At 37.6% G+C, this 16,459-nt stretch overlaps 1 protein-coding gene across 1 annotated transcript; it reads left to right on the top strand.

Moving 5' to 3' along the window:
* Positions 1-5,589: 5,589 nt before the first annotated feature.
* On the top strand, positions 5,590-15,776 carry blk (BLK proto-oncogene, Src family tyrosine kinase). Its single transcript, XM_031322297.2, has 14 exons — positions 5,590-5,745; positions 7,005-7,091; positions 7,271-7,367; positions 7,513-7,543; positions 8,971-9,064; positions 9,167-9,265; positions 9,380-9,483; positions 9,592-9,741; positions 10,222-10,374; positions 10,461-10,640; positions 12,376-12,452; positions 13,334-13,484; positions 14,573-14,704; positions 14,892-15,776. The coding sequence occupies exons 3-14, from the start codon at positions 7,272-7,274 to the stop codon at positions 15,092-15,094; spliced, it is 1,470 nt and encodes a 489-aa protein (XP_031178157.1). The 5' UTR covers positions 5,590-5,745; positions 7,005-7,091; position 7,271; the 3' UTR covers positions 15,095-15,776.
* Positions 15,777-16,459: the final 683 nt, after the last annotated feature.

Here is a 16,459-nt window from a genome sequence, read left to right as displayed (position 1 = left end):
GGCATGTGCTACCTGCATGCAGCAGTACTCTTGGGAAGTATGCTTATTTCCTGTCACACCAGTCTGTAATGGAAAAAATCAATAGGGTTGTATTAAGCTTAGCTCGGCACAAACCGTGAAGGGTAAATGTCTAACAAAATTAAGGCTCACGAAACTCCAAAACTCCTCCTGTTAGGAAACACGATACCCATCAATACATCTAAGACTCACCTTGTCAGGAAAGAGAGTATTAAGGAGCCACTGCCTTTCAACAAAGTTTTCAAACCATGTTAAACTCATTGTTTAGTTTTAAGGGCCAACAATTTACTATATGGTTGAATATTACCTGTCTCATCAATATATTCCAAGCAACAGCAGCCAGCTGCAGGGGCGAGGCTAGATGGGGGGCACAGGGTGGCATCCGCCCCCCCTTGAAATATGATTGCCCCCCCGGTGCCCCTTCCATCCATTGGGCTAGAGAGCTGTCAATCTGACAATTGTGATTTCCATTGGATCAGAGTACTGGCTGCCTGTTTTGCCAATCTTCCCAGCCCTAGAAACATGACCAATTAATGTTTCCATGACGACTATCCAAAATTCTGATACCATGGAACCAGCACTGGACTTGTTTTTCAAACAAGTGGCAGACTGGGCCTATGGAAAATGTGTATTGTATTCGGCTATACAATTTGTTTAAAATGAAAACAAGTGAAATTAATTATGAATGTGATGTGTTTTATTTAGCAGAATTGCATTGGGTAGTTACAGATTTTCAATAGTGTATTCTGATAAAAATGACCCTGCTCCGATCAGGGATCGAGCCCAGGACCCTGGACCTTTTCACTGTGAGATGACAGTGCTAACCACAAACCACTGAGCCACCATGAAGCCCATGATGCTGTCTAGGAGCTATAACATCAATATATTTCTCTCAGGAGTGGGTGGAGACTGCACTGCAGAGCTAAAAAGAGATTGACCATCCAACTAACATTCATCCTGTTCCACAAACACAACTCAAATGGGATGATAATATTTACTCTATGTGCCAATGAGAATGAAAAATGCCCAAGATGTCTAATCAGGCAACTTAAGTGAAAACACCTGTGGTTGGAGCATGTATGGGTTTTAAAGAAACTTGATTTTTGTTATTTTGGCATTAGGGATAGTCTTACTTGTTCTATATTTTGCTGAGCTTCCTAAATTATATTTTTTACTCAAAAATGTCTCTTTCTCTAGACGTTTAGTGTTTAAAATAGTAAGAAAGTATTATAATAAATACACAGGATCATGTAAACAGCTACGTCAGCAGGCTCAAGATGCTGGATGACCACATTCATGTGAAAGTAGCGATTGTCGATTGTGAGTGTAATGTGACATTGTGATAAACAACACACAGTAACACCTGTTTTAAAAGTAAATGGTGAAAAACCCAAGCAGTTTCTTAATGAAATACAATTATACTATTCCTCTAATCAATATTTATCAATACCTCTTTCTTATAATAATGCTGCTCTAATGTTGACTTGGCGAGATGAATTCAATCCTCAAATCTGGAAAAGCAGAGTTTTTTTGAGGAAGCACCTGCTTGCTGGCACAGATATATTTCCACGGTAAACACTGGAAGAGTGAGGAACGTCATCCGGAGCACAATAATAAGGGGCTTTCCCGTAGCCATGTTTACTTCAGAGCAATTTGCCTCTCCGACAGCTGCACAGACTTGCTCCCAACTGCAGATGTGTCATTTCAACAAAGAGTGTGACAGGTACTGGGGAAAATTGAGTTGTAGTACTTAAAGAAATAATTTACCCTCAAAATGACCATTTGTATATCAATTACTCAGCGAGTGTTGCCTTGAATTTGTGAAGAAAACATTGTTTCATGCCACCACAGTTAATCTAAACATGTCTTAATGTCTCTTAAATCATTGATATAAAAGGGGACGGCCTTTGACAACAGCGAATCATCAAACATCCGTTTGTAAACTCTGCCACAATTTGTGCAGTATATTCCAACTCGCTTTATACAGTTGCATGCTCAGTACTTCCCAAACACTTAACACGCTAAAACCTTACTAGTTACATCACTTCCACTACGCAGGCGCACGACTCGTTCTTGCGAGTACAGACGAGTAGTGTGCCTGCACAAGAGGAAGATTGTTTATGCAGAAGTGATGTAAATATTAAGGTTTTAGTGAAATGCATGTGTTTGGTAATGCATGCAACAAACTTTTTTTCATTTCTCTGGTTTTTGATTCTCTATTCGCCATGGAGAGACATTTTTTTCTCAAATTCAAGGCAACACTTGCTGAGTAATTGATATACAACTGGTCATTTTGAGTTTTCTTTATAATATCATAGTAACGGGCCATATTAAAGTTTACACTAATAAGGATGCATTAAACAATGCATAAAATAAGAAAATTAAATCAGTATGTATACATGCACTAAAATGCCTTTAACTATACAGGAAACACTGCCATTACAGTAAACCCCACAAGTGTGCTTGATGTCTGCTGAATAACGGAGGAAAAGCAATAGGAAAGGTGAAGCTCTCCCAAAACTCATGAATATCCAAAGGAACAGCAGGAGTGCCTGTTGAATGCATGGGGGAGTTCAATTGTTCCTTGTTTATTGACAATCACTTTGTCTTTTTAAGGCAAATACAGGAGCAAGACCTTCTCTCACTCTATGTGTGACAGAGGATAGAAATGGTTCCCACACAGACAGGAAGTCAAAGAGGGGCCTCTTGTGATGTAGAGGGGGATCAAAAGTGAGGAAAGTGTGTCCCTGTGTGTTGATTTGTGTTGATTTGTGTGTGTGTGTGTGTGTGTGTGTGTGTGTGTGTGTTTGTCTAAATCAAAGCTCTGATAAACACTGACTGAGCACTTACTGTGCAGCTTCTAGTAAATATTCAATTTATGATCTGTGTTTTATATAATGAATGTCCAGTTTAACCCCACACTCTCGAACACATAAATCTAAAACATGCACATCAGCACATATTTTCAGTCACATGCAGTGCAAACTCACATTGATAACGGGAATTGAAATGCTCATTGGCAGCATGTATGCTTTTGGCCAGGACCACGTTAGTAAAAGAGACCCACGCTCCCTTTCTTTCCCACCGTTGTTCAGGTTATCCTGTGGGGCCACTTATGACCCTTCTGCAGGCAGGATGCAATGTCTGGGGACTCCAACAGGGCTGTACACAAGCATCCGCCAAGCCCTGGGAAGAAAACAAGGGCTGATGGAAAACCAGGAGAAGGGAGCATAAAGAGAAACAGCAGTTAGCAACCAGGACGCACTCAATAACACTCACCATGCACCTGCAGCCAGTGTGTGTGTATATTTGTGTGTATGTGTGTGCAGTGAAGTGAGGTTGTTCCTTCAGAGAACTACAGCAAAGCACAGTCCCCACACACAGCACAGGTGGTCCAAACAAAAACCTGTGAAGTGTTGCCCGGAGAGTAATATCCCCATGTTGCGTGTTGTATAAAACCCCCCATAGGAAACAAACACTTCCGGTGCTGTAAGATTTATTGTTCCCTGCACTTATAGGTTACAACATACTCTGAATGATATCTTACAAGGTTCTTTGATTCATCCTTAACAACATTTGATGTCAACCAGAAACAAAAGGGTCATAATTACTGCTAGATAACTCAAGGACATATTGTTTTGTGTTGATTGTTTCCATCACTGAAGAAGAGGGGTGATTTCCCTCTTCAGCGCATTGTGTAGTGAGAATAGGAAAGATCTGGTTAACTGTGCTGTATGGTGTGAAAACCCAAAGCATTGTTATACTTTGATAGATTGACCGCACATCAACAGCTTGCGTCCCCCCCCCCCCCCCATGCCAGACTTTGCATCTGTATTCACATCCGCACTGGACAAGCATTACGCAATACAAATCCACAAAGTTCAACACTCTATTGAATATTTTCTATGTACATGTAGGAGTTTGTGTAAGGGTTATCTATTCATAGAAATGGCATACATTTAGGGAAAAGTTGGCAAAAGTGTCTTTAAATAGACCTATTGTAGGAGAGTCAGGGTTTAAAACATGACTTTCTACCCCCTCTAGTGTCAACAGTGGGGAACATCAACAAGCAGACCTCAGCCACGGACTGTTTTACGTCCTGTATGTGTGAATACAGAATCAGTACATAGACTTTGAATACATTTTACAATTATAATCCAAAGTAGTGTTTATTGCTCATTTATATGCACAGAGAAAAATCTAAAAACTAAAATCAAGTCATTTGTGTAGCAGAGCTTATAAAAGTCCTCCTCAAAAAGCACTAAAAGTAGGGTGGGTGGATCTATAGCTTAAGTATCTAAACTGATACTAAGTATTGCTACTAAAACCGGAAAGGATTAAATCTGGGAACATGAACACTCTTCAAAGTGCAAACACCTTTTGCCTCTGCTGCTGTTGAGTTATTTACCATTAAAAATGATCTTGTGTTTTAACAAGCATTTAACTAAGAAAAAAAAATAAAAATAAATACTCCATGCTTCCCAATTTATTTGGGGGTAATAAAACAGAACGTATGCAGAAGTAGTCTATAAATTATGCCTTCACCTTATAATAGCTGTCCTACATGACAGTACATAAGTTGCTCTAAATGTTAAAAGTATCAGTATCTGTATCGATTTTAGTGATTCTAGCCTCTGTATTACTTTGGATCAAAACTGTTTGTGCAATATACAATACTACTTAGAGTATATTAACTGTTTAAGTAGAAACATGTATACTTTAAAGATCTAGAACAATATGAAGATTAACACTGCAATAATACTGCTGCACCATTAAAAGGTTGTGCCAAAATTGTATCAGTTTATAATCAATACTTTTTTAACTTCAATTTTACCTTTAACCTTGCACCGGTATATGAGATGTCCATTCTTCCCATGAACATGTGTGCGGATTCTCCAATACTGTTTCTCTTGGAGGGTTTCAAGACCAGTTCACCACTCTATCTTGTGGCAAGAATGTGTACTGCTTTACTAAAGTACTGTAAACATGCATTGCAGTTTCCTAAACTGCACAGATGAATTGTTGAGATAAACAACACAGCGGCTTAAACCACTAGAGGAACTGAGAAATATGTCATGGAAACTATGCTTTCTTTTATTTATAATACCCAGCACTTAGCCACACCCATAACTCAATACTAATCACCCATGCAGACACATAAAGCACAAGCCCTTTTCCACTGCAGATCTCATTTAAAATATATATACCAGTTACATATTACACATTTTGAAATTCAACCGTCCGTATTAATTACTAAACTTCCTTCTCTTTGTAATTTGACCTTGGTTGTGCTGCATTTGTGAGTCTGAAGACTAAAGATGAATTGTATTCATCCACTTCGTTAATTAAACCAGTTTTCCCAGAAGTTTTGATTAAAGTGAACTAATTGCAATTTAATCAGCAGGTGAGGTGATCTTTGTACCGGTTTGTTAGATGATCTGCTGCAGAGGCAAGGAAGGGAATTATGGGACAATAATAAATAGACAAACTGCTATCTATTTACGGTAAACTCAATGCATTCCCCCAGGGGAGGCCATGGTCTTTACTGTGAGAGAGAGAAACAGAAAAGAAAAGAGGAGAGAGAGCAAAAGAGAGAGAGAGACTCTCAGAAACAAAACGAGCAAGTGAGAGTGACACAGTGACGTACAGTTGGTTTTCAATAAGGAAATTGAAGACATGTTGCATCTGGAGTACTTTTGAAGACACAAGCCGGGGGACAAGTTCAAGGTATTTATCTGCTTATCTCACACTGCAGACTACTAACAGAAGTGCAGGTTATATTATGATGGTAAAATGAACAATCATACCAAATAGTGTAAAATGTACAAGTAAAAAGAAAGAATTTAATTACTTAATTAACTGTTGTAATGGTTTAAATGGAACAAGTGAACACTAATAGTTTTACTGGTAGGCCATAAGTAACAATGACAATCATAAGAGAACATTTACAGCAATTATATGGAGACAAAAAACATGTGTTAACATAGTCTTTATCACACAAGCGGTTACAAACTATCATGACATTACACGTGAAAATATATTTAGACAAAGAAAAACACAATGCCTAGTGTGTGTGGAAAAGGTGTGCTGGAAGTATCCATAAGGTACAGAAAGGTTGTAAAGATCAGTGAATATAAAGCTAATTGTCCTTTAATGTATCATTATGAAAACAGATTTATACTTAGCTATACTAAGCTAATAAAGCTACATTTAAATATCAATAAAGATAGAAAAAAGTTATAGAAAGTTCCACTTATTGAATATTTTGCAGGCGATAAAAGCTCCACGATTGTCACCATGACAGTTGTTTTCTGAAAGTAAGTTTTATACATGAATTCATGGCAACATTAAAGCATATTTTGGCAATATTCATGTTACAGCGCTAACACTAACATGCTGACATCAAAAGCCATTTAATGACCAGCAAGCCAAATTATGTGTGACTGCAAGTCCAAGCTCCTACACTCTGAGGTTTTGGTTGTATATAGCACATATTGTTACTGTACAAGTGTTGCTATTTAAACTTGCTAATTTGCATGTACAACCAAACTTTCATTTCTATGATAAACATGAAGTCATTCAGGTTATTTAACTATTAGTATTATTTTTTTTAATTCATCATTTATCTAAAAGTTTTAATATACACATCAGATAAAACTGTGTCCTTGAAAAGATGTAGAAACAGCGGTAATAATTGCGCCTTAAATAATGCTTTCACAATGACGCAAATAGTTTACTGTAAGTGTATGCGTTTGCCTCTTATTTGCTATTTTAAGCACTTTATTTTTCTCTATTTTTAACTCTGACATGACAATACAGCTGTGTCATAAACGGTACATGCAAATGCTACTACTGTATATAAAGACTACTTCCTCTTATAAGAAGCGATTTGCTTTAGGCGTAATTGTAACCAAGACATAAAACTAAATAGAGTCTCTCCACTGATGATTTAGCTAATTTTTGAGTGACTTTAATTCCTTTTTCAGCAGTGGGTATGAACTCACAGACCAGGCCCTACAGTGGGAGGAGAGGAGAGTGAAAACAGCTTCAGTAAAGCTGATCTGCATTATCAGGTGAGAGCACAGAAATGAACATGCTGTAACTATCGGAGGCTCTGAGCAGGAACTGGCGGTATTTGATCATGTAAAATGAACTGCACGGCATTATGCAGCATTGTATTGTACTATTACATTGAGTAAATCTTGTTAGTAGAATGCAGTATAACTGAAGACGATTGCCATTATACATACAGGATGGGCTGCAGTTGCAGTGGCCAGAAACAAGTAAAAGATGACAAGTTGTACAAAGGAAAACACAACTCTCAGGACTCCAGCTTGTCAAATCACATAGTAAGTAGACCACTTAAAGGAAAAAAGCTTTACTTTCTTGAACTAAGTACAAAGTATAGTAATTATTTCAAATTATTTGCCAGTGTTTTTCACTGACCTACTGCACATTTTGAATATTAAGAAAATATATGTTTGTGTTCTTTAGGCACGAAGTGGAAACACCAATTTGGATAACGGTAATCACTGAACACAACGCATATAACAAACTTTCTACCGAAAAATAACGGGCCTGCGTTAATGCAGTCAACTGCTGCTGTGCAGAGAGACTTCAGTAGCCATGAGAAGAGGCTACATTTAGCGATTGAAATCTCGTTTGTTTCCTCTGGTCTCTTCTGGAGAAACGATGAGATTGGTAACGAAAGAAAGTCGATTTTGTGTCACAGAATCATACAATGTAAAAACTATGCTGTAGGGGAGAGCGGGGTGGAGTTGAGCCAGTTTTTGCTCAAGGCATCTTTAAAATGAGAGCATGAAAGTAATGTCTCCAACTAAAATACATATATTTTTCAGGATATAGTATAACCTAGTAGTATATAGTATAACCTGCTTTTTCCTCTCTGATCCAGCTTGCATGATGGTATTTGGTCTAAATTTGAAATGTCACATCATTTCAGTGATAGAATGTAAGAATGCAATGTAGAATTACAGTAAAATAATCCTTTAATAATAATCATTGTAACACTTTATTTAAAAAACTACTAAAGTGCAGCCACAATTTAGAAAATAAAATACATTTAACATTCTAAATAGTACTGTAACAGTATAACGGTGGGATATTTTCAGTGTAAAATATTGACAAATTGCTGACATTTTGCTAAAGCTAGCTCTGACTAATGTTACACCAGAGACAGTTTAAAAAGAGCATCTTTGGTTACACCAAGGTTACACTGTCCGCTAGAAGATGAAACTGGAAATCAATTCTTCTTCACCACTTTAAAAACAGCAGTATGGTGTCAGCACAGCACAACTTGCTGTGTAGGCTACAGTGTTTGAGCGGCAAAGAAGAACTGATTACCAGTTTGGTCTGCTAGCAGAGAGTGTATAACGTTAGAGCTAACTTAAGCAAATGGCTGTTTTATCCGAATGACACTACTTTAAAGTAGATTTCAGTAGTAGGCAGTATCTGAGGCATTTCCGATAGCTCTAGGTTAGAGCTAACGTCATGCTGACAGTATAGTCTCATGTTGTAACTTCCTAAAGCACTGGCACATGTGAGATTTTTCCAAACCTGTCTGTAATTGTTAAGACACATGAATAATGACCCCTTGAACATAAAAAATCACTTTGAATGGAAAAAAAACTTATACTAATTGTATTATATCTTGTTCTATGGACCCCTATTCCTCAAATTCTTCCTAAAATAAGTAAAATGGATGACTCCTGAAAAATGTATGGTCACATGACCAATTTTGTCTACGGTTGCCTTACCCACAGGCTCAAACCACTCAAACCCTACTTTTGCTTGTGCTAGATTAACTTTTATGTCCAAAGCAGCCAAACAAAACAACAAAAAATAGTTCACATTTGCGATCAGTAAAGAAAAATTACTGTTTTTATTAGAAGATCACTTTCTTTGAAATAAGTCTTCTTTACTTGTCTTTAGATGATGTTGTGTTTGTGGCACAACATGACTTCAAAGCAACCAACGACAGAGATCTGCCTTTCAAAAAGGGAGACAAACTTCAGGTTTTACAGGAGTAAGTAGCCTTGTCCTATACAGCATGTATCCAGCAGTAGTGAAACAAATGATTTCTAACCTGAGGAAATGAAAATGATCTGACATGTTTGTCTGTTTGTAGAAACGGAGAATGGTGGGTGGCTAAATTGTTGGCGACTGGACAGGAGGGCTTTATACCATGTAATTATGTAGTCAGAGCAGATACACTGGACATGGAAAAGTAAGAGACAAGTTCATACACTGCGTGGCAGATCAAATGTTATAGACCGTTAAACACATTTGTATGTATGTTATTAATTAGTTACATAAAGTGAGTTTTGTGGTTCTTGTGCAGATGGTTTTTCAGGGACATGAGTAGGAGAGAGACTGAACGACTGCTTTTAGCCCCTGGAAATAAACCGGGTGCCTTTCTAGTTCGAGAGAGTGAGACCTGTAAAGGTGACTGCCATCAGTTTTCTTTTTTTTTTGTGATCATGCCACATATCAGAATTTGTTCAAGTATTAAACTCTACATGTAACTGTACGATCTATTCGTTTTCCCATCAGGGTCCTTCTCACTGTCAGTAAGAGATTATGTACCAGAACATGGAGATGTGGTAAAACACTACAAGATCCGCTGTCTGGACAAAGGTGGCTACTACATCTCCCCCTCCAACGCGTTCCCATCCCTACAGGAACTGGTCAAATACTACACCTGTAAGTATGAAACAGAACACATTTCATCAATCCACAAAACTTTGATCAAATTCTGCTTCATTTTGAAAAGTAGGTCTGCAAATGGGTCTTGAAATGATTCCTAATCAGTAAATAAAAAACATACATCATATGTTGATTTGTATTCAGATTTGATTCACTGCTGTGAATTTTAAGATGTCTGCACTGACTTTGAATTGAATGAGGAAGTTAGACCCTTATGAAGGGTTGTGCATTTCCTGTGCATGAGATGTGATAGTCATTCCACTCCTGTGACTAAACCACAAGATAGGAAGGCCAAACCTCTAGAATGGCTGCCAATGCACAGCAACGTATAAGAAAAAGAAGTACAGACAAACAAGCGTTTAAGATTATTCAAGGAAACAAGAGCTCATCAGAGTTTCAGTAACTAAATTTAGCACAACAGCAAAGAAAAAATTAAATATTGTTTATTACATCTGCAAGTTTCATGTTTGGGTTCAGGTACAGCAGATGGTTTGTGTCAGCGGCTGTATGCCCCCTGTAAGGCTAAGGCACCCGAGCAGCAGTGGGCACACGACGAATGGGAGATTCCCAGAGACACCCTGAAAATGGTGAAGAAGCTGGGGGCCGGGCAGTTTGGAGAAGTGTGGATGGGTGAGAGAAAGCTTACAATTCATCCTGGCAACATTTTATAAGTCAGGGCGGTAGAGTACAGTGCCCCTTTTTAATTCCCACTGCAGGTTATTATAAGAACACCCAGAAGGTTGCTATTAAGACCCTAAAGGAGGGAACGATGGAGCCTGAGGCCTTCCTGCAGGAGGCCAACCTGATGAAGCAGCTGCAGCATGAACGACTGGTGCGCCTCCATGCTGTGGTCACTATTGAGCCCATTCTTATTGTCACTGAGTTCATGATCAATGGTAAGACAAAAAATAAGAAAGGAGATCTGTGATGATTGGGCTACAATATATTACTGATTAATCTGGCAATTATTTTCTTAATTTATTGTTTGGTATAAAAATGGTCTACTTTTTTTAATGTCGGAAGTGACGTCTTCAAATGTCTCATTTTGTCCAACCAACAGTCCAAAACTCAAAGCTGTTCAATATACAAAGAAATAAAACAGAGAAAAGCAAAACAACCCTCACATTTGAGAAGCTAAAATAAGAGAATATTTGGCACTTTGCTTGAAAAATGACATCAACTATTAATTGATCAACAATACAGTTGCAGATTAATTTTCTGTTGATCAGCCAATTGATTATTTGATTAAGTCTTTGTGTACAAATTATGAAGACTTCTCACTTAACAAAACACATACATGGACTGGCCACAATAAAATGAACACTTGTACAATACTAGAAGGGCACTCAGAGAGCGCAGACCTCTGCCAAGATAGTTGATCCAATTAATTTTTGAGTGTATAATATGAGCTGTTATTATATTGAATTAAGTAAGGTTTGTTGGAGAGAGAACAAACTTAGTGGAAAACTATAGACTTAATAATAACCTGAGAGCTCCATCAACTAAAATTTAACACCAAAAGGTTTCACAAATATAATATTGTTGTTTTATTGAATTGTATTAAGCAGGTTTTTGCATTCATGTATATAAAAGCAATAGTTGTACCCTTATCACTTAGTATCATGCAACACTAAAATTGCAACTGCATCACGCACATTTACAGTCATGTGAACAAATTAGGACACCCGTGATAAAGTTGACTAAAAAAAGGAATAAAAAAATCATCTTTTGGAAATTGATCTTAATGCCTTAATTCAAAAAATGAGGAAAAATCCAATCTTTAAGGACACCAATTGTCTTTGTGAATGAATAATGTATTGTAAATAAATAAATGTTCTTCCTTAAAATACAGGGGGCATAAGTAAGTACACCCCTATGTTAAATTCCCATAGAGGCAGGCAGATTTTTATTTTTAAAGGCCAGTTATTTCATGGATCCATGATACTATGCATCCTGATAAAGTTCCCTTGGCCTTTGGAATTAAAATAGCCCCACATCATCACATACCCTTCACTATACCTAGAGATTGGCATGGTTTTATTTTAGTTAGCCTAATAGCTGGTTTGAGTTGCATTGAGAGATGATTTTATGGAAAGTACCCCATGCCAATCTCTAGGTATGGTGAAGGGTATGTGATGATGTGGGGCTATTTTAATTCCAAAGGCCAAGGGAACTTTATCAGGATGCATAGTATCCTGGATCCATGAAATAACTGGCCTTTAAAAATAAAAATCTGCCTGCCTCTATGGGAATTTAACATAGGGGTGTACTTACTTATGCCCCCTGTATTTTAAGGAAGAACATTTATTTATTTACAATACATTATTCATTCACAAAGACAATTGGTGTCCTTAAAGATTGGATTTTTCCTCATTTTTTAATTAAGGCATTAAGATCAATTTCCAAAAGATGATTTTTTATTCCTCTTTTTAGTCAACTTTAGCATGGGTGTCCTAATTTTTTCACGCCTGTAGTTGCTTCCAGTAAAAGACGCCACAATATGACTTTCTGTTTACCCCGTTTAATTGTGAGAAGTTTCTACGAAACAGCAATTTGTTTTTGAATTATCATAATTATTATCTTTCATTTGTTATGATGATGGAGTTATCCCTCTCCTTTTCTCATTTGCAGGGTGTCTTCTGGACTATCTGAAGTCAGACGAAGGGAAACAGCTAAAGCTAAATAAGCTGATAGACATGTCAGCGCAGGTTGGAAACCTTTAATTGTAACTGCACAATGATCTCTGTGATCATGATCTATGTGAATGTGCACATGAGTTATATCTTGTATGTGACCTTTTCATCATATTGCTAACCCCCACCTCTCAAAGAGCTAATGAAAGCTTTTTCTCAGAAATTTTGAGAAGTACAGACATTTATTTTCCACTGTGCTTCCCATTTCCTTTACTGCTACTGCTTTTGTTTACCACACTATAACTTTCACAGATGTTTGCCTTTTCTGACAACAACACTAGCCATCTCAACGACCTCAAAGTCTATTTATACACACAAGCTGCTCTGTGCCACGTCTACGTAGTATAATATGTGCTTTGACACCAGCTATGATGTGAATACATGTCGAAACTGTCACCAGTAGCTGTGTAGTTTCTGTGGTGGGGCTTTTTGTTCGTCTGGCTTGAAAGCCTCACCCTACGTCAATTATTAACATCCGGACAGGAAACCATGTTATTTTTCCATTTACAGTGAGCTCCCTCAGAACTCTTTTGCCCCTCCAAAAAAGCATTTTGACTTCCTGAGAGTTGGCACATCCTGTTAAACCCACTTTGCTGCTATTATCATACACGCAAACACAAGTATTCACACATAGGCCTACATGTACCTGCACAATGGCATGTGCTCAACTGAGACTACTGTAAACACTGACCAGAGGAAACAGACACATGTAGTATGTCTACAAAATCTCCATGTATTCTATGGGTTCATTGTGCTGTGAAACATATCTTTCAACTGTAGCCAACTGTCCTAGTTCTTGAGACAAAGGAATGCTTCATTTTCTGACTTTGCATTTAAACTGATAATTCCCTTAGGACGGGTTTTGCAATATACCTGTCTTGCTCTCTATACCACAGATAGCTGAAGGCATGGCATACATTGAGAAGAAGAACTACATCCACCGAGACGTGCGTGCAGCCAACATTTTGGTCAGTGACAGCCTGCACTGCAAGATAGCAGATTTTGGCCTGGCCAGGATCATCGAGTCAGAATACACAGCTCAAGAAGGTGCAGTATGTGCAGTGTTTTCCCACATTGGACAATAAATGCATCCAGGGCCGTAGCCAAGATTTTTAGAAGTACTAAGGTCATAAGTTTAAGTCCCCCAATGCACCCCTCTACCCTATTTAACTAGACACCAAAAATGAAGTTTCTACATTTCCTTTTAATTATTTGTATTTTTTATACTGTATCTTGAGTTGACTATTCATTTTATTTTTCTGTAAGGTTTACAGCAACATGAAGGTTTAAATTAGATAGCATTCATTTGGCAGACGTTTAAATTAGTGCATTCAAACTCAAAAGTAACAAGAAATGTATGCGGGAAGTACAACACACGCTTTGTCACAAGTGCCTTTTTTTCTTTTAAGATGGAAGAACTAGCGTGGGACATCCAGAACTGTAATGCTGTTTTGATATTTTCTCTAAAAATACTGCAATCAACCCAAACACCCAACATGTGTAATTTTTCATTGTAGAATGTTAACTCTCCCCAGGCTGCTAAAACCCCCGGAAAGTTCCCGGAAGAAATACATCAGTGTCCTCAATGGTGGCTGTGACCCTGAATGCATCATTCAAATCCTTAAATTAGATGCACAACTAATTTGCTGACAACATGCTATGGTTTTTATGCGAGCATCTGTCCTATGCTATAGTGTAGAGGCACCGCCGTGGGCGATGTGGATCACAGTAAATGTAATTTTGCATTGTGATAGCAATATAATTTGTGATGTGGTAAATATTTGAGAAATTCAATTGAGAAATCTTTTTTAGACATAATGATGATTGAATGTTTATTTTTGACTAATCCAGTGATTTAAATACCAAACAAATGTATCACATTGATGCAAAAACCCCCTCAATCCAATATTTGCCATCATTGCCAGAAAAGGACAAATAAAAGCAGAGATATTAAGGAGACTCTGTATAAATGCTACATTGATATCTCTAACGGTAATCTCATCTCAGGGTACATGTCGTCATATCGCCCTACATTAAAGGGAAAAAACACAAGTTGAAACACCTACATATTCTACATACAGTTATTAGCCAGTAATACAATTTCCCCCACTTTTTGTTCACCCTCTGAAAATTAGGCGCTAAATTTCCCATCAAATGGACGGCTCCAGAGGCCATCAATTATGGCACATTCAGCATCAAATCGGATGTGTGGTCCTTTGGGATTCTCCTCACAGAGATAATCACCTATGGTAGAATACCATACCCAGGTACGAAAGTGAGAAATAAATTAAAAAAAAGAGAGAAAAAATATTTACTAATGTACAAATTACCTTTTATGATATTGTTTAGAATGCAAATGTTGCTTGTTACTTTGTAGCTAAGTAAATTGCACAATATGATGACTAAAAATATATAAAGAGCTCACACTGCCTGCATTTTCTTTTTCTTAATCAGGGATGACCAACCCAGAGGTGATCAGGAGCCTGGACAAGTCGTACAGGATGCCGTGTCCGGACGGCTGTCCCGCGGAACTCTATGACATTATGAGTATGTGCTGGAAACAGAGGCCTGAGGACCGGCCGACTTTCGAATTTCTGCAAAACACTCTCAACGACTTCTTTATCGCCACAGAGGGACAATATGAGATGCAGCCATGATTAAAGAAAATGTTTCCTGTTGATAAGCAGAAGACAGCAAGATGTCCTAAAGACGTGAAATGAGACTTGAATGGATAGAGGATGAGGACCAACCAGACATCTTTTTTTTTAACTGATACAATTTCTTTTTTTTAAACATTTCAAATGGACACATTTATTTTACACCTACCTTCTAAGTGAATGTAAAAGCTAGTCATGGCTTCTTCCGTCTCTAGCAGCTAAGAGTGTCTGAAACATGTTAACGTCAGAAAAGAAAGGAAATGTTTTATTATATCGACTGTACTTCTGCTTTTGATGGCTTCCATTCTTGCCATGGAGTATGAGGAGACATTATTAGGACTGATATATGATGGTTAAAAGAAGGAATATGGAAATACAAATACAGTACATGCATGATGTATAAAAGGCCTTTGGAGCCGAGGAAGTCGGCACAGGTAGACTTACAGATGAAACATTTGCATGGTGCAGATACGAGAAGCCTGAGATTACATGCACAATACTTTGCACTTTTTTTTATTTTATTCCTTAAGTTGTTCATACATAAAAAAGAAAGGGGCTTTCTAAAGAGAATTTATACTTGGATACATGTTTTTGTAAATACAAATATTTACATTATTTAGAATGTTTGGTTTGTTCATGTATTTCCTTTGACTTGGTTTAATTAAAGTGTCCCAAAACATTCTCCACAGGCATTTTAAATCAAGTTTATAGTGGCTACAATCATGTTTTACTGAACTACTCTATCATGCACTGAGTATGCTTAACATAAAACTTTAAAGGAGAGAAACGTTTAAAGGCTTCTTTTTTTTTTTAAGTGTCACATTTAAAAGACGATGGCACTCGGAACGAGGCTTTGCATAAAAGGATTTCTGATATAAACATAATAATCACACATAACCATAAAGTTACAAAGTCTGGAATTTTAATTTGAGTTTGAATCATGTTAAAACACTGGTGCATGGAGGAGAATGCAACAGTGATGAGTGATAACAACTCAAAGGTAAAACACTAACTTTATGACATAAAAGTTTGTGTGAGAGACTAGAGTTGCCTACAGGAAGCCTTTAAAAGCAACTGACTCTCCTAAATTACCGTGGTTATGATCCTCTAGCTAAACCATCCCTTGGGGGCCGAGACAGTATCTTAAAGATAAGAGAGTGGAATGACCGCAGCAGCCAGGGGTTAAACACTGCTACTTCCTGAATGGACAGGAAACAGGAAGTGTGCGTCAGCATTTCTCAAATGCCACACAGCTAAAACGCCCTCACATGCCACATTGGTCAGTTTTTTTATGTTTAAAAACATCTGTTTGGTATTTGGTAGTTGAGAGACATTCAGCTTTTTCTTTTATGGTTGATAAAGCGC

The sequence above is a fragment of the Sander lucioperca genome, chromosome 19 (genome assembly GCF_008315115.2).
Source record: "Sander lucioperca isolate FBNREF2018 chromosome 19, SLUC_FBN_1.2, whole genome shotgun sequence".
NCBI classification, from domain to species: Eukaryota; Metazoa; Chordata; class Actinopteri; order Perciformes; family Percidae; genus Sander; species Sander lucioperca.
The sequence above is the reverse complement of the archived record's forward strand: the minus strand, read 5'-3'. Positions and strand labels throughout refer to the sequence as shown.